The sequence below is a fragment of the Acipenser ruthenus genome, chromosome 18 (genome assembly GCF_902713425.1).
Source record: "Acipenser ruthenus chromosome 18, fAciRut3.2 maternal haplotype, whole genome shotgun sequence".
Classification (NCBI taxonomy): Eukaryota; Metazoa; Chordata; class Actinopteri; order Acipenseriformes; family Acipenseridae; genus Acipenser; species Acipenser ruthenus.
The window spans coordinates 22,439,369-22,459,614 of record NC_081206.1 but is presented as its reverse complement, the minus strand read 5'-3'; the positions used below and the strand labels follow the sequence as shown (position 1 = coordinate 22,459,614).

Sequence of the window (20,246 nt, the reverse complement as noted above, 5' to 3'; positions counted from 1 at the left end):
TATTTCATCTTAATTTCACCGGTGTCATTCGAGGTCAGATCATTAATCTTAAAGCTTTTAATATTATTTATTATTAATAATAATAATAATAATAATAATAATAATAATAATAATAATAATAATAATAATAATAATATAGCCAAATGATATCCAGCTCTGCTTAATAAATATTTTAAGATTCTCTAAAGGCGCATTTTACAAACAAAGCAATAGGGCGTGTATTAATAAAATATAATAAATACAAATAAAAAGCGCCTCCCCTATGTGTTGTAAATAGATCAACAGATGCTCCGCTTGTTAGTACTCAGGCGTTCTCCTCTGGTGGCGGTCAGAAAAGCAGCAGGGCATTAATTCGAATATGAGTGCTGTTGTCATTTAGTTGTAGTAGTACAGGGAAAAAATTAAGATGGGGCGGTGTTTCAGCCTCAATCGAGGTGATTGACAGTTTACATAATGAGAAGCAAGGGCACGAGGCAACTATATAAACAGAGTAAAGAGAGAGACGTTCTCCATTTAGTAATTGTAAAACCAGCGGATAGGTTGCAAATCCAAACCTTTTAACAAAGACGCAACTCCATAATCCTAAACTAAACAACCTTAACCCAACTGGAGTATACACACATATGCAAGGTGGAGTCGATTAAGAAACGCAAGGTACCTTACTTTGGATATTGAGTTTTAGATATCTTCAACCTGTACCACTGGGATCACTGGAATTTCTATAGAAATTACGCGCTTTGGATTTGGAGCACTTGGAGGAAAAGAGGATCTGGACGGCTGGTCAAACGACTGGGAATTTTGGAAGAGTGTTGTTTTTTTCATCAGAATATCCCCGCCAGTACTTGGATTAGGTGTGTTTTTAAGACAGAGGAAAAGGGCTGCATTTAAAGGAAAAGGGCTGTCTTGGAGAAGTGGAAAGAATGGCAGCTTGCTTCATTTTGAGCATCGCACTCGGGTTGACGTTTTTTACGCAGGTAATTGCAATGTTTTTAGTGTTTGCAAGGGTGGTGGAAAAAAAGAAGATGTCATTATTCGAACGTCATTCATTATTTCTTAATGTTCTGCTGTATTTTTTATTCGATTTTGTATCTTTTGTTGTTGTTGTTGTCAAGGTATCGGGATCGGGAGTATTCGAGTTGAAGGTTCAAGAGTTTCTGAATGAAAATCGTTTGCTGGCTAATGGGAATTCGTGCAAACCCGACTGCAGGACTTTCTTTCGGGTTTGTCTGAAGCACTATCAGTCGGTTGTATTACCAGGTGACTGTACCTTCGGCAGCGTTGTTACCCCGGTGCTGGGAAGCAATTCATTCCAGGTCATCGATGCAGACAGTTCAAGCAGCCCTATAAGAATGTCCTTCGACTTCAGATGGCCGGTAAGTAAGGCAATGCTAACTGAGACCTAAACCGCGCTTATACCAAGAGTAGAATGAATGCACATGTGCAGTTTATTTCTGTTTATGCATTCGTGTATTAAATAGAAATTAAATGCTTAATACCAATGCAGTTATGCGGTGCGCGTTTTAATTTCGATAAGCTAAACGACAAAAGGCAAAAACAAGTGCAAAGATACCACAATTATTAATAATGTTGCATCTAATATTAATAAGGTATATAAGAGTATACCTTGCGTTTGTGCTATGCTTTTAAGTGTGCACACAGAGACTGATAAGTACTTAACATGCCCGAGTGAAAACAATGGAGTATTAATTCGCTTTTGTATGCAATCATATTTCAAAGGCCATGCATTTGTTATCTTACTAGTATGCTTTTTTTTCTCGTTTGTTGGTGTTTGAGCTATATGTGTAACTACCTTTTTCTTGTCTTATTTTCCTTTTTGGTCTTAGGGGTCGTTTTCTTTAATCATTGAATCCTGGTATGCTGCCTTTGCCGACCTACCAGTAGGTGAGTGCAACACACCTCTTTACCACAAGGGGGCGAATGTTCTCCACAAATGCAGTGTTGTGCGAGGAAAAAAAATACAGTAATATTTGTGTATGCTTTTACAATGTATATTATATACCAAAACACGTTATTTTATTGTTTGTTTTAGTATACCGTTATTTCATTTTTTTGTCTGGCTTACGTGCTACAATAGAACTTTATTTCATTCAAATTTCATTCTTTCTCAATTTCAAACACAATTGCACTTCCTTTGGTTTATTTTTGGCGTGGGAAAGTGAGCCGTTCTTTGGTGAGAATATGTCAACCTTGCCAAAAACTTCTGACCGCCTTTTCCTGTATTTTACACCTTTTTCTTTTTCGCCCTTTGGAAAAGGAATAATGGGTTTTGAATGTTTTGCTGACATAAAGGAAGAGGACATTTCAGTCTCAGTAGAGTTTCTTGAAAGAAATGCTGTAAAAAAAAAACAACTTTAAAACGACATACTGAGTAACATACTTAGTTGTGTTTTAGCTTCCCAAACTCAAGTAATTATGTTGTTTTACATTCATAATAATAAAAAAATAATGGCATAATGGTTATTATTAGTAGTAGTAGTAGTCGTAGTAGTAATAGTAGTAGTATTTCATGTAATTGACGTTTTATTATCCTCATTTTCTAATTTCAGACACAACCAACCCTGACTTATTGATTAGCTTTTTTGCGACCCAAAGAAATTTGGCTGTAGGGGAGGAATGGTCTCAGGATGAGCAGACTGGCAAGGAGACGAAGCTAAGGTATTCTTACCGGGTCATCTGCAATGAAAAATACTACGGCGAAAGTTGTTCCAAAAAATGCACGCCCAGGAACGACCTTTTTGGCCACTACATCTGCGACACTGATGGGCAATTATCCTGTCTCCCCGGCTGGAAGGGAGAATACTGCGAAGAACGTAAGCAACAAGAGAAAATCATCTTCTGGCCTAAAGTATTTGGGGTTTTGCTTTAAAATTCTGAATTAGACAATTAGACAATGACCGACTGAAATAATACGACGAATAACTGCCTCCTTATCACCGTTGCTGCGTTCTGTGTAATTACTGCTTTTAAGACAAACATATCATTGATATATTTTAGGATTAAATATAAACACGGTTGACAGCTGTCCAGATTTGAAGTGGCCTAGTTGATTTTAGCCCTCCAAGTCACTGTCTGACTGCTGTTAATCCCAATGAAATGTGCGCACTGGTATGGTAATCAAAGTACAGGTTTTTACTTGACAAGAAAGGTTACTTTGTTAAAACATAAAAACACACACACACACACTGAACCCCATTTCAAATGTATCTCTAAAATGAACAATGCATGGTGGAGCGCAGCATTTTTTTTCTGTTTCTTTTTGACTTGGTGCACAGAAATCACAGCTTGGTAAATGTAGCTTTGGCATCCATATTTCACAGACACAGTCTGGTCGTTTTGTTTGCTGCTATAGACATGTGTGTTTGTTATCTCGTTGAATAACAATATGCTGTTTTAGTTATCCCATTGTTTTGTTAATTAAATCCTAATTAGCACGTACAGCTTTTGAAATAGGCGCCAAGTAAAACCCCGAATTTGTGCCGCCACATTTTCCTTTTTTTTATTTAGGTCTGCTTTAATTTAAATTAGCAAACGCGTGCTGGAGTAATCCCCCCTCTATAGAACGCGTGCAGTGTTACCTAATCCCAGTCCTGCGTTCTAATGGAGGAGCAGCACGCGCTCCGGTTAATCGCAGCATTATTATCCGCCACGCGCCTCTAAATTGCGGTCTCTATTGTTGAGCTAGGAGCACGGCAGCTGCAAATGTGGTTCGCACAGCCTTCAAACAACAATGGAGCAGCTGTCCGCTATTCAGAGCAAGCATCTGTTCAGGGCTAACCAGCCGTTAAACACTGGTCTTGTAACCATGCAAAATCAATGTCACACACAACACAACACAAACAGCAGCAAATTAACTGGCTTCTTCAGCATAGCAGGCCAGCAGAACAGTTTGGGTTCAATTGCCCTTGAAAAAAGAGACATATTGTCATGGTCAAAGAGGGAAACAACATGCTAGTTGCTGTCCCAGAAGCTCAGCTGGTAAATACAGAAAGTTTAGTTCAATTTAACACAAGCAAGCCTAGTTTGGAGGTAATACATGTGTGGTTGAAAAAGGACAGCAGTTAGTTGAACTAATGTCATTTTATTCTCTTTTGAATTTCTAGCTATCTGTCTTGAAGGATGCAGCAAAAGCAATGGAAACTGTTCCAGTCCGGGAGAATGTGTGTAAGTGTGTTTTATTAAACCTGCTTAATTCTTGTTTTAATTTGATTGCAAGCTAATTCAAGGCTGGTCAGTATGCTGTGGGATATGTATTTAAAGACCACCGTTTTTAAAATTAAAAATACTCCCATGAGTGGTTAGACTGTATGCTAAAGTGTGAAATGAGAATAAAAAGCTGTGAAGTTCTGTTGATGCACAGGTGTGTAACGCTGGTTGGATTCTTCCCTCAGGTGTCGGGCAGGCTGGCAGGGCCAGTTCTGTGATGAGTGTGTCCGTCATCCAGGCTGTAAACATGGCACATGCCAGTTATCCTGGCAGTGTAACTGTGAAGAAGGCTGGGGAGGACTGTTCTGTGACCAGGGTAAGTCTAGCCAACTCACTACATGTTCTATATGGTTATTTTTTTTGTAGGTTTGATTATTGTGTGAAACACCCACCCATTACTACTGCGTTTTGAACTCACTCAGTAACTTTGCAGTTGTACTACCCAGATCACCTTGCCTAATATAAACTTTGGATACTGGTATAAATACATAAATGAAATTCATCATTTATTTACATGATTATGCCAACTGAACCATTAAGATGTTCAATAAACGATTTTCGACAAGTTGTTGTGCATGTTGGTTGTAACATGTCATCACACATTTCAAATGTGAAATAAATTAGGATCGTACAAATTGGGGTTGGATAAAACAGTGGCTGTCATTGTAGTTGTTTTATTGTGGCTGTATTTACTGCCCTATCGTAAATAAACCCAGTTAATACCAGAATCTCAACTTTCAAGCAAATGTAAAGCCTGTTAAACACTTGGTACCGTAAATAAATTGACCTTGACTTTCTGTGTGTTGCACCATTTATTATTCTCTCTGCTACAGCGCTTCAATTAGCCACCTGCGAATAAAAACAATGAAAGGTTGGAATAAAAGGATTTAATAGAAGGGTTTTTTTTTTCTTCTCTCTTTTGTTTCCAGATCTTAACTACTGTACTCATCACAGGCCATGCTTGAATGGTGCAACTTGTATGAACACTGGCCAGGGCAGCTACACCTGCACCTGCAGACCGGGCTACTCAGGTGTGAACTGTGAACTGGAGGTCAGCGAGTGTGACAGCAACCCTTGCAGGAACGGAGGGAGCTGCACGGTAAGAGACTGTCCTCCAGCAGATGTCTCAGCATAGAACAGCAGGGTTTTAGCTTCTGATGTAGCAAACTGTAAAATCTGGAAGCAGGTTTTTTGTCGCAGGGTGGAAGAAGAGTATACATAACATATTTTTAAAGCAATATTAAATAAGAGCTGGTGTATACAGTGAAAATATCAGGTTGTTCAAAGTTGGGATGTGGGTAGATAATTTATTTAATTGAGGTAAATATTAAACAGTGTTCTCCTTTGTTCCCCTAGGATCTTGAAAATGGTTACAAATGTACTTGCCCTCAAGGGTTTGAAGGGTCTCATTGTGAACACAGCTCCTTAACCTGTGCCGATTCCCCTTGTTTTAACCACGGTATCTGCTCTGAAAAAGACCACGGAAGAAGCTATATTTGTAGTTGCCCTCGTGGCTTCACTGGTTTAAACTGTGAGAAGAAAGAGGACAAGTGCACCAGCAACCCCTGTGCAAACGGTAGGCTCCCAATATCTCTGCCTGGTTTACAGCACATGTTTGTAGATCATTTCCATCTCACATGTAGTTAGCTTCATCCCAGAATGCAAGAAGGTTTCTATCCTTGGTAAATGTTAAAAATGGTAGCGGAAAACATGTCCACTGTCCCTTCAGTTCATTGAGTCTAAGTTATTTCCACATCATCAGTGTGCAATGTGCAATACAAACCATCAATTAGAAGCACCAAACGGATTGAGGAAAAGGTTTTAAATAGATAGCTGGTCCTTACAGAGGAGGCTGAGTTTTTATTAACTGCCAGACAAACTAGGTTAATTATTGCATGTATAAATGAATCCCCTCAATCTATTTTAGTAGTTTGTGTGACTAGGGAGTGTGTAAATGTGTACACTGTGGGGTTTTACATAATATTTGTAAGTGTAAATGTTATTTTTTATGTCATGCCACCTTCCCACAGCCCCCTTAAAATAGGAATGGTTTTCACATGTTTCTTTTTTGTTTTCATTTTTAAGGTGGGCAGTGTGTCGACCTTGGCCACAGCAGGAATTGTCGTTGCCGCCCTGGGTTCACTGGCCAGCGGTGTGAGATCAACATCAACGAGTGCGCAAGTAAACCCTGCAGCAACGGGGGCACATGCATCGACAACATCAACGACTACAAATGCAGGTGTGCTCCTGGCTACAGTGGCAGAAACTGTGAGATCAAGACGAGAGACGAATGTGCTTCCAACACATGTAGCAATGGGGGGACCTGTCAGAGTAGCACCTATGGCAGCAGCTTTTATTGCAAGTGTCCAATCCGCTTCACAGGTAGCCGCTGTGAATTCTACACTGTGTCTGTGCCTGACTCCAGAGATCAGACCTTTCCCTGGGTGGCGATTTCATTGGCTGTGGGTCTGGTTGCCCTGCTAATGTTGCTCTGCATCATTGTGGTCGTCCTGAGGCACATACGGAGACAGAGGGACTTGGAGGAACAGGACTCGGAAACCATGAACAACTTGTCGAATTTCCAGAAAGACAACTTGATCCCAGCGTCACAGCTTAAAAACACCAACAAAAAAGTGGACTTGGAAGTGGACTGTGAGGTCGAAAAATCGAACTATAAACACAAAAACTACCACTTGGACTACAATTTAGTTAAAGACTTCAAAGACGATATGTCACAAGAGGATAAATGTCATAATTGTGACAAATTGTGTCAGGAAGAAAAGATACCGTTAAGAATGCACAGGTAAGAATTGAGTTTCTCTGGTATGTTCGGCAGTTGCAGTAGCAATAGTATGCTTTTTATTTGAATTAGTTGATTGTAGACTTTTATTTTTACTCTTGGTCTCTGGTGACTGTGTTGGAGAGGAAAAGAGCGTCATTAATATTGTCTGAGAGAGGCTTGGCTGAGAAACACACCGGCATGTGTGTTTGACCTGGCCAGCCCTTGACAGACGCTAGGAAAGAACTTCTTCTGTCTAGGGGTCGCTAGAGACCAGCAGGAATATGTGCCAATACTCAACCTGTTATCTAGGAACAGACATAAAAGAACAGCACTGAGGGCCATTCTGGGTTTTACTGGGCGACAAATAAAGTTCACAGCAAAACCTGAAAAGGCTCAATGCAATTATTTGCATCCCAGTTACGACAAGATTGTTTGATTGCTTGAGCAGATTTAGTATTTATGAAAATGAAAAATGTTTGTCATGTCTGTGTTTTATAAAATGAAAATCAGATTCCTAAGCTTTGTTTAGGTTTATTTATTTTTTTTGGTGCCATTTTTATGACATCCAAATTGTTTCTTTTTTGTTCAGAAAAACAGTGGCAACATTTTTATTTGCTTCAAAATCAGACCCTTTTCTGGTCAAATGTGTCAATACCACATGCTATCACAGGCAATGTCTAATGTTTTAACTGATATCTTTAACAATACAAATACAATTGAGGTGTTTGCTTCACGTCTCAAGTGGACTTAGGCTATTGTTTTGCAAGTGGTCTAAAGTTTCTTTGTGATCTGTGTCCCCAGTGAAAAGCCGGAGTGTAGGATATCAACGATATGCTCCCCAAGGGATTCCATGTACCAGTCTGTGTTTGTAATAGCAGAGGAGAGGAACGAGTGTGTCATAGCAACTGAGGTAAATTAACTTGTCTATTCCCACTTCATTTCTTGATTTGAATTACTGGATCATATTCACAAAACTTCACTCACACTTTATATAGACTGTTCTGTTTTTAAAGTCATTAATAAGGTTTGGTTAGAGGTTAAAATCCTTTATGGTCTATTTCTAAAGATGGTTTGTGTGTTTTTAAACCCTACATTTACAAACTGTTATTTAAGTGTGATGTTTTGTGAACTGGTCATTTATTTATTGTTTTCCAACTTGTTTTGTGTTTTATTTGAATTTTTTGAATTTTTTTTTTTGTAGTTACTGTTATTTTGCAAACAGTAAGGATAAGTGGAAGAATTGGTTCAATGTATTTTCTATTTGTGTTTTTAAGCAGCCTTTGATTTAGTCAGTCCACATTCATATTTTTTTCCCATACCAATACAATGCTAAAAGTGGGCACTGACATTTCATATATTTTTTTTAAGCATATATTTTCCCAAAACTCATAAATTCATAACAGTATTCCATGGATTGAAATGTAATGTAAAAGTAGTTTTATTTTACTTAATAATAACGGTTCCTTTTTGCCCCCACAGGTTTAAATCTAGAAAAACAGCAATACACCTCAAACGAAAAGGAGGAACTATCTTCTGCACTGTTTACAAAAAAGACACTGAGATTGAGAATTATTTAAATGCAAATTGCTGCTCTTAAAAACTATTGAGAACTGGATAGAGCCAATGACTGACTGCTCCGGAAATGCAATATTACTTTTAATAAGTGTTAGAATGTATCTGCAGTGTAGGGCTGAGGCAAATCATGGACGTTTTATATTGGGTCTGAATTCCCTAATGTACAAAAAAAAAACCTGTAGATTTGTGTAAAAAATATAAGCAGGAGAAAAGGATCCTTCTGAACTATCCCACCGTGGAGCGATGATCATAAAGAGACAGCCAAGGAAAACAATGGAAGCTGGAAGCTTTGTGCTATGCAAGATATAGGCAAAGGGAAAGAAAGAAAAATTCTCACAAGGACATTTAAAAATATTTCAGAAGAATGCCAGGGACTGGTGACGTCATACCCGTGAAACGTCATCATTTGAAACTCACTGAAGACTGTACGCAGTCCAAATCTCTAAGCCTTACAATTGTTTCAAAAGACTTCATGATTTGTTTTCCATCTTTTCCTGGATCCTTTGCACTACTGATGTTTGTAAATCAAAAGGATATATATATATATATTTTTGGTTGTAAAAGGTGGGACGTCTATACTGTACATCAAGCAGTGCAGCACAGTTCCAGATGACTAAATCCAATTCCTTTCTTAATAATATGCAACACTGCCCATATTAAAAGAACTGACTATCAAACCATGGACTGCCTATAATTAGTGTTGAAATTACAGAACCAATAATGTTATTTAAGATTGGTATTTCACTAGCTAATTTAAAACAAATATGAAGCTCTGATCTTTCTATGTTTTATAAGATTATTTTGTATATAATGTATATTTATAAGAAAAAAGCTCTGAAGTGTAAATGTTATTTCTTCACACTGTTTTTAATTTGATGTCAACAAAAATTTGATTTTTTTTTTTTTTTTTTTTTAAACAATGACCGCATTCCTGGTACACTGATGTTTGCTGGTTTCATTCATCTATTTGCCATGCTAGATGCTGCTTGTTAGTCACAACATTGGACTAGCTGGCAGTAAAATGAATATTTTTAAAGAAAGTAAATTAATTGCAATTGTAAAATGTGCACATTTTCTTTAAAGCAAAGAGGAAAACCTGCTCTTCCGAATTACAACCCTTTAGTTAAACGTTGTACCATTTTTAATCAGGAGACTGACTGTAAGGATTTTAGTAGAACAAACAGCTGTCAGAACAAGATTATGAGTTTTATTAAATGGCAGCCAGTTAACATGGGACATTTGAACTGGGAAGTAAAATAAATGTCCTTACCTGTGAGGTCCCAAACATCAAATCCATGTGGCTGGAAATCCATTCTTAATATTGGATTACCCAGTTTCATGATAAAACTAACAGTACAATAAAATACATAAACTGCTTTGTTTTCCATATATGAAAGCTATACAAAAAAAAATGTATTCATCAAATGTCCATTCAATTTCAAAACGATTGGCTTGATTCCTAGAAATAATAATGCCTTACACACACCTCTCTCTCTCTCTCTATCTCTCTCTCTCTCTCTCTCTCTCCCTCCCTCTCCCTCCCTCCCTCCCCGTCGTCTCCTCTTGTCTCCAGTTTATTGAGTACAAAATTAGCTTCAAATCCTAATGCGTTTCCCTGGCTACCAAAACCCTTAAGCTGGAATTCTGAAACAAAAACAAGCAAAGAGCAAATTATGGGGGGAAAAAAAGCATCTACTTAACAAAGCAGAGCAGATGCTTCAAGATCAGGCACAACACTGTGTTAAAAAACTACATATGCCTTCCTTCTTAGTGAGCACAAACTGGTGACCAGAGTCCCAATAACATAACACACAGAACACCCACACACACAAACTCACACGCTTTAAATAAGGGCAAAAACTAAAGTCACCACAAAACACTCTCCAGAACCTAGCAAAGCAACGAATAAGTGTCAAAAACAGATCTTCACACAGGTACAGATAGACTAGAAGCAGTAGTCGGGCTTCTGTTTTTTGTAAAAACAATCTTCATATTTCAATCTAAATGTTGTCTTTTTGATACAAAAGAAAATATGGTTGGTAAAACACCTTGTGATATTGCATGATCCACAATATTATTAACAATTTCTATACATATAAGTGTCATGCTTTAGTTCTAAAATAATTTTAAAAAAAAGATTTAAACTCTCCAAGAACAAAAATACATTTAAAAAGACAGTTACAGTAAGTGCGAGACTAGACATTAATCAAATCATTCTACATGATTTACTTTTCAGATTTTCACCTTGAAATATATACAACCTTGTGGCTATGTACAGTACAATCAATGGTGTCCCAGGTTAGCGTATAAACTGTTTATATGTAAATATCAGAATGCACACACTTGTAGACTGCATTGTCTGTATAAATATTAAACCTAAATTAGCATGCTGGATATACTGTATCTTCCAACACAAACATTTTTTTAAAGCCAATTTAGCCTTTTCTGTGTCAGTTGTTTTTTTAAAGTCTACTGAGCTGGTAAAACCGCATATCTACAATTCCAGATGCATTGCTGACAAAACAGAATTTGCAGCAGCTCATTTTTCTGACATTTTATGTTTTGTCTTCAGAACGAAACCTGTAATCCGTAAATCTGAAGTAAAACTGTAGCAACAAGCTAGACAAACCTTTTGGCTAATGCTTTTACAAGTGTTGTATAGTACAAAAAAACAACAACCTCTGAATCAATATGTTGTTTTATGTAACTTAAAAAGAAAATTATATGAATGTATATTTTTATTTATCCAAATAGATTGCTTGGTGTACCGGTACTGTGCAAAATCAGGCATTAAAAATGCACTGAAATAAAAACATACATCATGATGAAAAAGGCTGACAACAGTAATAAGTTCCTTAAATGGACCAACTAGACACATTAAAAAAATACAGCACACCTCCAGTTTAAGCCATTACAAGTCTTTGGTAACTTGAGAAGGCATTTTCTTGTGCTGGTGAGTTCCAGTCAAGCACGTCATATCATGTGTAATGCTTTATTTGAATTGGGCACTATGTACGGAAGCATTCATAACACCGTCATAATGGTTACATAACACTATAATTACGTGCATAATCCTTCAGAATAAATCTGATCACCAACATAACATGTTGTCATTACATGTTTTACAAATGTAAATGACTGTCAATTGCATTTCTGTGACTTTTACTGTAATTATTGAGATTTTTTAAACATATGCTTTTTGCAGCATTATTGTTACGTAATGTTATGACAACACATTTGACAACAATATTATGAATACCTATTGTGCCAGTGATTATGAAGGGTTATGCACATAGTGTTATGTAACCTTTATGAAGTGGGTGCTATATAGTGTCCAATTCAAGAAAGTATTAACAGTAATGATCCAAAATCTTGACCACCAAATGTAATGTCCAGTATGCTAAGTTCAATGCAGTACAGGGTTAATCGAAGCATTGTAGTAAGCCACACACAAGAGTATGTTAGAGACCTAAAATATTTGCTTAATGTGATTGCTGATCCAATTATATAATCCATCTGAAACATGATGTTTCCTTCATTCACAACTCCAGTGTTTGGAATTACTGTAAATGCACCCTTTGATAAGAAATGCACTACAATATACAGCTTCTAGTTTGTCTTTAAATGATTTCCTCTGACATTCCAGCCAAAGCACTTGTTATCACTGCAATCAGCCATCTGGTAAAACCTTTGAGTTGCAACCTGCTATAATCACCCTCTTCTCCCCCCCTAGTGTGTGTTTTCCCATCTAGAACCTTCTCTGAGCTCCAGGTTTTACTCATATAGCCAAGCATTTTCATTGTGTTATAATCACAGCTTCCTGTTTGTTACCAAGTGACATCATTTCCGCTTTCCTGTCTGATTAAAGCCCAGAACAGACCGGCCAAATGTTTTTCTCACGCATCACTTTTTAAAGAAAGGCCACTACAGTAAATGCATTTGTTTTCTATATGGGGTGGGGGCTGTTCACTTTAAATCATAATATGAGGCCCTTGATTATGAAAAAAAAAACTTAATCTGGAAACTAAGGTAATTTTAGCAACATTTATCAAATTAAGGTAATTTATGCAAGATTTTCTTCAGTTTATCTATCTTTAGATAATGCATGATTCAAGAGGTAATGCATGATTCAAGATTTATCTAATAGTTCAATGTTATAAGGTAGACCTGTTTAATCTCTTTTTATAATGCACCCATTCAAGAGGGATGAAATTTGACAGCCAGTACTGCATAAAATCCAGTCTGTCTTTGAACTGCTGTGCATAAAAATGGATTATACCAGCAGGGCCCCCTTTGATATTGGCAGATGCCCGTTTGAGAGTGAAAAAAAGCAGAAGACGGCAATATTTATGTTTTGGTGGGACCCTGGAGTTCATCCTACGGTTCATGCACACCAGAATGTACACTTCTACACCCAGAACACAACAACACACACAGCACATACACAGACACACTCACTGTACAGAGTCACACAGATCTAACCAGATAAACTAAGGACTGACATTGTGTCGTCCAATTCTGACCTATCAGAGCAATACAAATAGACTGGTAACTTACCCTTCTATTGCGTTTGATTCATTCACATCCCTCCGACTCCCCCAACTCCTCCTTGTAGCTACCCCTTGGTACTATCTGTCATGGGAAATATTATGCTATGTAGTATAGTACAATAAATAAAGCCCCCTGAGTCAATGTAAACTTGTACAGCAAACAAGGGTCTCTAATGCAGAGCCTTCAGTCTAAAGTACACACTTCTGTGTAAATGGCCTGTTCCTCATGGGACTGATTAATGCAGTGGCTTCCCTCACATTAAGTTTCAGTCACAATGGAAGCAGATCAGTTAGTGAGCTGAAAGTAGATGCTTGGTAGGCAGGTGCTACAGCATCTAAGACTTCACAAATGAAAGCTACAGAGTTATATTATAAATAAACACTAGGAGGCACTAAGGAACCATACATTTTTTCTGGACACCTGGGAGGCCAATTTTAGTATGTAATAAATATATCACATTCATATACAGTATATATTTAATTTGTATATTATAAGAACAAAAAAATATTACATTTAAAAAAAAAAAAACACAAGAAAGAAAAAAATAAAGCAATGTTTTGTATTACTAAAATGTAGGAATATCCGAATATTATCTCCCATTCACAATATTTAAGACAGTGGAGAATATTTAATTATCTAAACTGTGACATATTTCCGTACTGCAGTCCTAATATCTGTAAATCTACTCTATGGCAAACATCATTCAACTGTTGTATTCAGTGAGGACGGTCAGTATATCACACACTGAAACACGAAGGAATAAAGTTAAAGGGAGACTTTAGATTCCTTTGGGTAAGGATTTGTGGCAAATGTGCAGTGATTTATTGGAGTGTATTAAACACAGCCTCCTGCACTGTACTGTGTAATGTTTTTTAACTGTTGTAATAACTTGAAATGTCATTTGAATTGCTTTTTTTTACATTACTATTTTATGGTGTTAATTTGCAGTCTACTACTTGTTATTTCATGGTGTTTGAGTGGTTCTAAGTTCTGTTTTCTAAACCTGCTTATACCAGAAGAATCCTAAACTCCAAGATTGAACAGCCATTCTGTTCAAATCATATGGCAATGTAACCTTTCAACTGCTAGCCCCACCTACTCCACATTAATTACAGCTGCACACCGCTTCTGGTCATTTCTAAAACTGCTTCAGAAATTCAGCTTTTAGAAGTATTTGGTAAAGGTTGTTTTGCTGGAATAGTTAGAAACAAGCATGGTAAATAACCGCCTTAGCAGAAACAACAACAGAGAATGATTGGAATGTCATTTTACAAGATTTAATTAACGAAGGGGGTTTCAAAGAAGCACACTGTAAGTGGAAGGTAATTATCATGACGTAAGATTTGGATATGAACCCTACACACCTACTATTGTTAAAATACACACATCATTACATTTAAGGAATTACACTTGCCCCAACATGAGCTTTGTTTTTCACAGTAAGTTATATGTCATAAAAATATGTACAATTAGATTCATAAGTAAGCAAAAGTGGAAAGCAAATGAGGTAAGTTCTTGTGAGAAACAAAAATGAACCACAGCAGATGAGGGTGAAAAGGCACACAGGTCTTTGTGTTTAAGGGTTTGGATTTTGAGAGGAAATAAAACCAGTAGTGTAACTTACTGCAAACAAGTTTATATAATATGTATTTTTTATGATTATCCCTTGCTTTCTTGAACTGTGCTCTTCTACACTTTGTTCTGCTTACACTATGTCCCTAGTCTTTTTCTCATACAGCATGTGTCCGTCAGTCTGTCTTACACATACTAGCCGCAATACAGCTAAAAGCCAATATCTGTCAACAACTGTCTATTTAAGTCAGGGGAAGTTCTTTGGGCATTTGTAGTATGACAGGAGACCTGAATCGCCAAAGGATTGCTCTTAAGCCATGGAGAACAGACACATATAAAAGGGTGGAAAAATTCTTCCTAAAAATGCACATCTGGAAGTATGTTAGTGGAAAATCTGGATTATTGCATAATTGTTCCTGTACAGATCAATCTGCTGTTTATTGGCTGTTAGAGCAGGTGACCACTTATTGCGAGGTCCTTAACTCTTTCTACACTGCAGACTTGTATACAGGTCTAGTAAAGTTAGCTAAACTAGTAGTGTAGGAAAGATACCCCTCAAAACAGCAGACCGGTAAACTCTTCTATTACCTTAAAACTTCAAATACAATGATTATTTGTTTATTTGGCAGACGCTTTTATCCAAGGTGACTTACAGGTGTTACAGGGCAGTACAGGGTTACAATGCAAGATTAATATTTCAATACAGTATAGTTTACAGTAAGTGCAATAATACTACTAGAATACAATATGAACTAGGATGCAACAAGTTAGGATTACAATCAGTTATATCTACAATGACATAGTGGTGCAATAGTGCAAGTTGTTCTTTAAACATACTATTTCTATAAAACAAAGACACGTTAGGTGGGTTTAATTATAGCTCTAGAAAAAAGGGACCTTTCAAACTTAGCACTAAGAGCAGGCACAATGGAAGCTGAGTGAAAGTATGTTCAGATCTTGTAGGAAACACTTTGATTCCATTCCATTCTGTCCTCGGGTAACTGGTGTCTCAAAGACAGGAACCTCAATAGGGTGAACAGTCCGTTTCATGGCTTGTCTTTCGACAGAAAGATAACATTTCAGTGACTGCACTGTGAGGCACAATGAAGTCCTAATCTGACAATAAACACGTCATGTCCTTAACAATCTGTAAACAGTTAATGTATGTCTAGTTTCTGTATATGACTCTTTCCATTATTGTCCTTGCTTGGCATTTTCATAAAACAAGCCATACACACAACCTCCTGTTGATATATGAAATATGAATCCTTCCTATTTTTGGCTCTTTTTCCATTTCTTTATTTTTGTGTGTGTGTGTCATTTGTGGATTAATTTTAGAATTTAAAAAGTGTATTTAAAAAGGCAAGTTAATTTGCATGTTTCGCTCTGAAACCCAAGTTTGAATGCAACACAACGGTATATCTATGCAATCTGAATTAATGGATGTTGAATCCGCACTGCACACGCACGTTATCTCTGAAATACAGTTTATCTATATGGCAACTGATCTATTTTGTATTCTTAACAAAAAACTATGGCTTAAAATAAACACGGACTTGTATAAAAAATATATTCAATATATTTTGTTTCTGTATACAATTCCGATCACAAACCATACCTGACGCAACCCTATTCGTTATTGCCTGTGACTAGGGATGGTCGACTGAAAACACTGTGCCACATTGCATCAGCCAAGACTATAAAAAAAATGCATGTGGTCTGCAAACTGACGTCTATTACAACCAGTAACAATTCACTTCCTCCTACTAGACACATTGTGTATCCTATCACGGGCATAGAAAGGGAGGTTTTAGCATTCCTCGTGTCCAATGAAAAAAATAAAAAGGGTATTTTGAGTGGGACCGGTCTGCTGCTCATGATTGGACACATTAAAACCCATAAACCATCTTTTACGGAGTCTGATTGGCCCAATCTGCAAGGTATCACGATGAGAAACAGACACGTGTGTACGGAATTGGGGATTATAAATACATGCATAGTTCAACTGAACTGTATCACAGCGTCTGGTGTTAGTAACTGGGTGAGAAAATTAGTTAAAGGTTATGCTCTGGAGTCCGAGATTGATAGCTTGTTGTAATATTCCAGTATTCCAACTAGAATATAGACTATAAGTACGAACTTTAGAATTTAACATTTTATTTTGTAAAACCGAAAACATGACAGCATTTTAAAATTGCAAATTGGCAAAGAAAAAATCCAGCTGCACCAATGAATACTGCGAAAGCGAAAAGGGTCAAATATATACTTCAAACTTCAAAAAAGAGGCACCTCTTAATAGTTTTGAATCGACCTATAGAGCAATAACACCTGCATTATTGCATCAGACAAACCCGACTGCAGAACAAAGTCTGATGTTTAGCATCTTCTCACCAACAACGTTTATCTAAAAGCTAACACTTCTTATTTCACTAATACAACTGCCGTGTTTAATTGCAAATACACCAACAATCGAAATGAAGCTGAAAGAAATCGTGACAGAGAAATCCTCGTTGTGGATTTTCGGGTACGGTTCTTTGGTTTGGAAACCTGATTTTAAATTCAGTAGAAGCAAAATCGGGTACATCAATGGCTACAGCAGAAAGTTCTGGCATGGGGACACGTTCCACAGAGGCAATAAAGAAACGGTGAGTTGGTACTATTATCATTGTAGGCTATGTAGCTGAGGTTTTGGGCTGAGTAAGGCAATTGAATTGGGGTAAATAAAGTGTCATATTGGATGTCGGTCACTAGCCCTATATTGTGTGTATGTATGTATACGGTATCTATCTATCTATCTGTCTCTCATAACCAATCATTTTATTGACCTGTAACAGTACTATACTTCAAATCTATGGCTGTTTAGGCAATGTTTTTATTAAACAGATACAGTGACAGTAGTCTACTATGTAAATTCCAGTCTGATGCAACTCTAGCGTCACTGCATTGCGCGGTGTGTTCTGATCTGTGATTATTTCCATTTCTGCAGCCTGGGCGAGTGGTTACCCTCGTGGAAGATAGTGAAGTAAGTACATTTCTTGTTTTCCGTGTTGCGATATATATATATATATATATATATATATATATATATATATATATATATATATATATATATATAATTGCAGTATCACTTTAGCTACCCTGCTGCACAGTCTTCATTAATTACAACAATACAGCAATTTATTATGGCCTATATTATGTTACTGCAACAGTGTCTTTGTATTTGTGTGAAAACAAACCAAAATATTTTACAAAGAGAACGATTTGCTTATGAGAGCTGTGCTGATGTAGAATACATGTAGATATTTCTATGCAGTTAGAGATTTAAAGTTGGTTGGAGTATACCAATTTAATAGCATATTTAAATCTATATGTCTGTTCTAAAGTGAAATGCATGTGTGTGTGTTTCAGGCTTGCACATGGGGAGTTGGCTATGAGGTCCATGGTGCCCAGATAGAAGAGTCCCTCAGGTACCTGAACATCAGAGAGAGTTCGCTGGGTGGGTACGTCACTGAGCTGGTGGAGTTCTACCCGCGTGGCGAGGATGAGGCGGTGCTGGCACTGGTTTACATTGCCACCTCGGACAATCCCATCTACCTGGGTCCTGCCAGTTCAGAGGAGATCGCTGCACAGATCGCCATGTCCAGCGGCAAAACCGGGCACAACATTGAGTACCTTGTACGGCTTGCAGAGTTCATGCGACTGTACTGCCCAGAGGTAGAGGATGATCATTTGTTCTCTATTGAAACTGCAATAATAGCCATGTTGCCATACTTGATAAACAAAAAACGGTCAATGCCTGTGTTTTAACCTGTTTGTTTCCGGCCTTCCTCCACCACAGAGCATAAGCTCATAACCCCCCCCCCCCCCTTTTTTTTTTTTAACTCTTTCCAAGTAAGGTTTACCAGTCTATAGTTATTGCACACTTCTGCATGTGCATATTGTACTTTATATTCATACATGGTACTTCATATATGTCTAGAAGCTCAGATACAAGTAATAGTATGTGTGTGTGTATATATATATATATATCATAGTGTGTGTGTATATATATAATATGAGAAAATGAAAGGGAAGTCTGTTCAATAGTATTTGTTTGTTTAGCCACAAAAGAGAGAAACAATTTGAATAAAATTGTTGCGGTGTATCACAATTTTAAATACCATTTTAGCTGCTATTGTGCTGTAAGTTAATTTATAGACTCATTTGCTGCTGTGCCCAAGTGCAGCATTTCTGCCTCATCCTGGGTGGTTCCTATGTATGCACTGTATGAATCAACACTGTTTCAAAATATGTTTTCTTCAGTTTTCAGTGGTGCTTTGATAACTGTAAATTCCAATTGGAAAGGATTATTTTAATGCCAAGCTGATGTAGGTGTAAATTGAGTTTAATGGTACCAATGTATACTGGCAATGAAGCTGTTTTAATGTTGGTCTGCCTCTCAGTATAGACTTATTGTGCTTTTGTAGCCATGTTCACTATGACATTGTATGTATGCAAAAGCCTGGTACAAGGTGATCATGATTAATTAATACCTTTGTTTTGAAAGGAAGTATTTAGCTTTTACTTTTACATTGTATGTACAACCATACTCCAATAAAAGTCAACACACACTCGACTGGTTTTTTAATTTGCTCATGTAAAAATGATACCACAAAACCACAATAGTTTATTGTTTCATCAATTCAGAGTACAACGGCAACATTTTTAAATGTACGTTAAATAGATTTGAAGGGAAATTGATTTATTGTGGGAGCCCTGGTATGACAACATAAAACGAGAATAACTGGGGGTAACTCGCAATTAAGAGAAGTTAAAACACAGCAAATAAAGGGCAACTGAATATACTATTAATTCATATTAGTACAAGTAAATGTACCCAACACCATGCTCAGCAGCGTACTTGCAGTATAAGATGAATGAGGTGGTGATAAAAGTATTATTACCGAAAATGTCTCGATGAAAAATTCTTAACACAGAGTTTGGCGGCACAGTTTATGTTGCCTATAAACAAAAAAAACATTTACAGTACAATTAAATAATCACCCCAGGGACTAGGCACTAGGGTTCATTCGACACATTCGGATTCATGACCAGCTATGTTTGGGTACGGTTAAAGTACATTGCAATTCATAAAACACCTGTTGCTTACATGGGAAGCTCTAGAAATAAATTGGATCATGCACAGCGGCAGCACTAGCATACCTTCTGTAGCAGTTTACTTCATATTCATTATGTTTTTTTGTTTTAATAAGTATGAAAGAGCGTTTCCCAAACTGAAAAACAAAATGAACAATTCCATACCTGCTAAAGATCTATGCCTCCTCCCTTTCAAAGTGTTTTGCTTACACCACTCAATATGTAGTGATCCTCAGAGTGTCACCCAAGAAAGGACCTTTCTTAAGCACTTCATGTGCAGGGGGTCGTTGTGAGGTCGTTGTACTTTCACAAAGCAATTCTGGGCCAACCTGAATTTCAGTGTTGCCTGAGGCCCCTTCCTTTTCGTCTTGGGTTTGGGATTTGAAAGCAGGTTCAGGACTGTAGA

The 20,246-nt window shown here is 37.2% G+C and overlaps 2 protein-coding genes across 2 annotated transcripts; both read left to right on the top strand.

The window, feature by feature from the left end:
- The first annotated feature begins 375 nt into the window (after nucleotides 1-375).
- Nucleotides 376-8,820, top strand: LOC117397504 (delta-like protein 4). The gene is made up of 11 exons (XM_033996424.3): nucleotides 376-974; nucleotides 1,113-1,373; nucleotides 1,845-1,902; nucleotides 2,568-2,831; nucleotides 4,122-4,182; nucleotides 4,410-4,540; nucleotides 5,154-5,323; nucleotides 5,581-5,800; nucleotides 6,310-7,027; nucleotides 7,808-7,916; nucleotides 8,486-8,820. Exons 1-11 carry the CDS (start codon nucleotides 921-923, stop codon nucleotides 8,489-8,491), a joined length of 2,052 nt encoding a protein of 683 aa, XP_033852315.3. The 5' UTR covers nucleotides 376-920; the 3' UTR covers nucleotides 8,492-8,820.
- Nucleotides 8,821-16,662: 7,842 nt separating this feature from the next.
- On the top strand, nucleotides 16,663-19,319 carry LOC117424241 (glutathione-specific gamma-glutamylcyclotransferase 1-like). Its single transcript, XM_058991566.1, has 3 exons — nucleotides 16,663-17,349; nucleotides 17,691-17,726; nucleotides 18,113-19,319. The coding sequence occupies exons 1-3, from the start codon at nucleotides 17,179-17,181 to the stop codon at nucleotides 18,509-18,511; spliced, it is 606 nt and encodes a 201-aa protein (XP_058847549.1). The 5' UTR covers nucleotides 16,663-17,178; the 3' UTR covers nucleotides 18,512-19,319.
- The last annotated feature ends 927 nt before the right edge of the window (nucleotides 19,320-20,246 follow it).

What these genes read in the sequence shown, in the direction of transcription:
- LOC117397504 (XM_033996424.3), top strand. Translation starts at nt 921, where the DNA reads ATGGCAGCTTGCTTCATTTTGAGCATCGCACTCGGGTTGACGTTTTTT. An exon ending in CCTTCGACTTCAGATGGCCG is followed by an intron (nt 1,374 to 1,844) that starts GTAAGTAAGGCA and finishes TTTTGGTCTTAG; the next exon opens with GGGTCGTTTTCTTTAATCAT. An exon ending in CTTTGCCGACCTACCAGTAG is followed by an intron (nt 1,903 to 2,567) that starts GTGAGTGCAACA and finishes TTCTAATTTCAG; the next exon opens with ACACAACCAACCCTGACTTA.
- LOC117424241 (XM_058991566.1), top strand. Translation starts at nt 17,179, where the DNA reads ATGAAGCTGAAAGAAATCGTGACAGAGAAATCCTCGTTGTGGATTTTC. An exon ending in ACAGAGGCAATAAAGAAACG is followed by an intron (nt 17,350 to 17,690) that starts GTGAGTTGGTAC and finishes CCATTTCTGCAG; the next exon opens with CCTGGGCGAGTGGTTACCCT. An exon ending in CCCTCGTGGAAGATAGTGAA is followed by an intron (nt 17,727 to 18,112) that starts GTAAGTACATTT and finishes TGTGTGTTTCAG; the next exon opens with GCTTGCACATGGGGAGTTGG.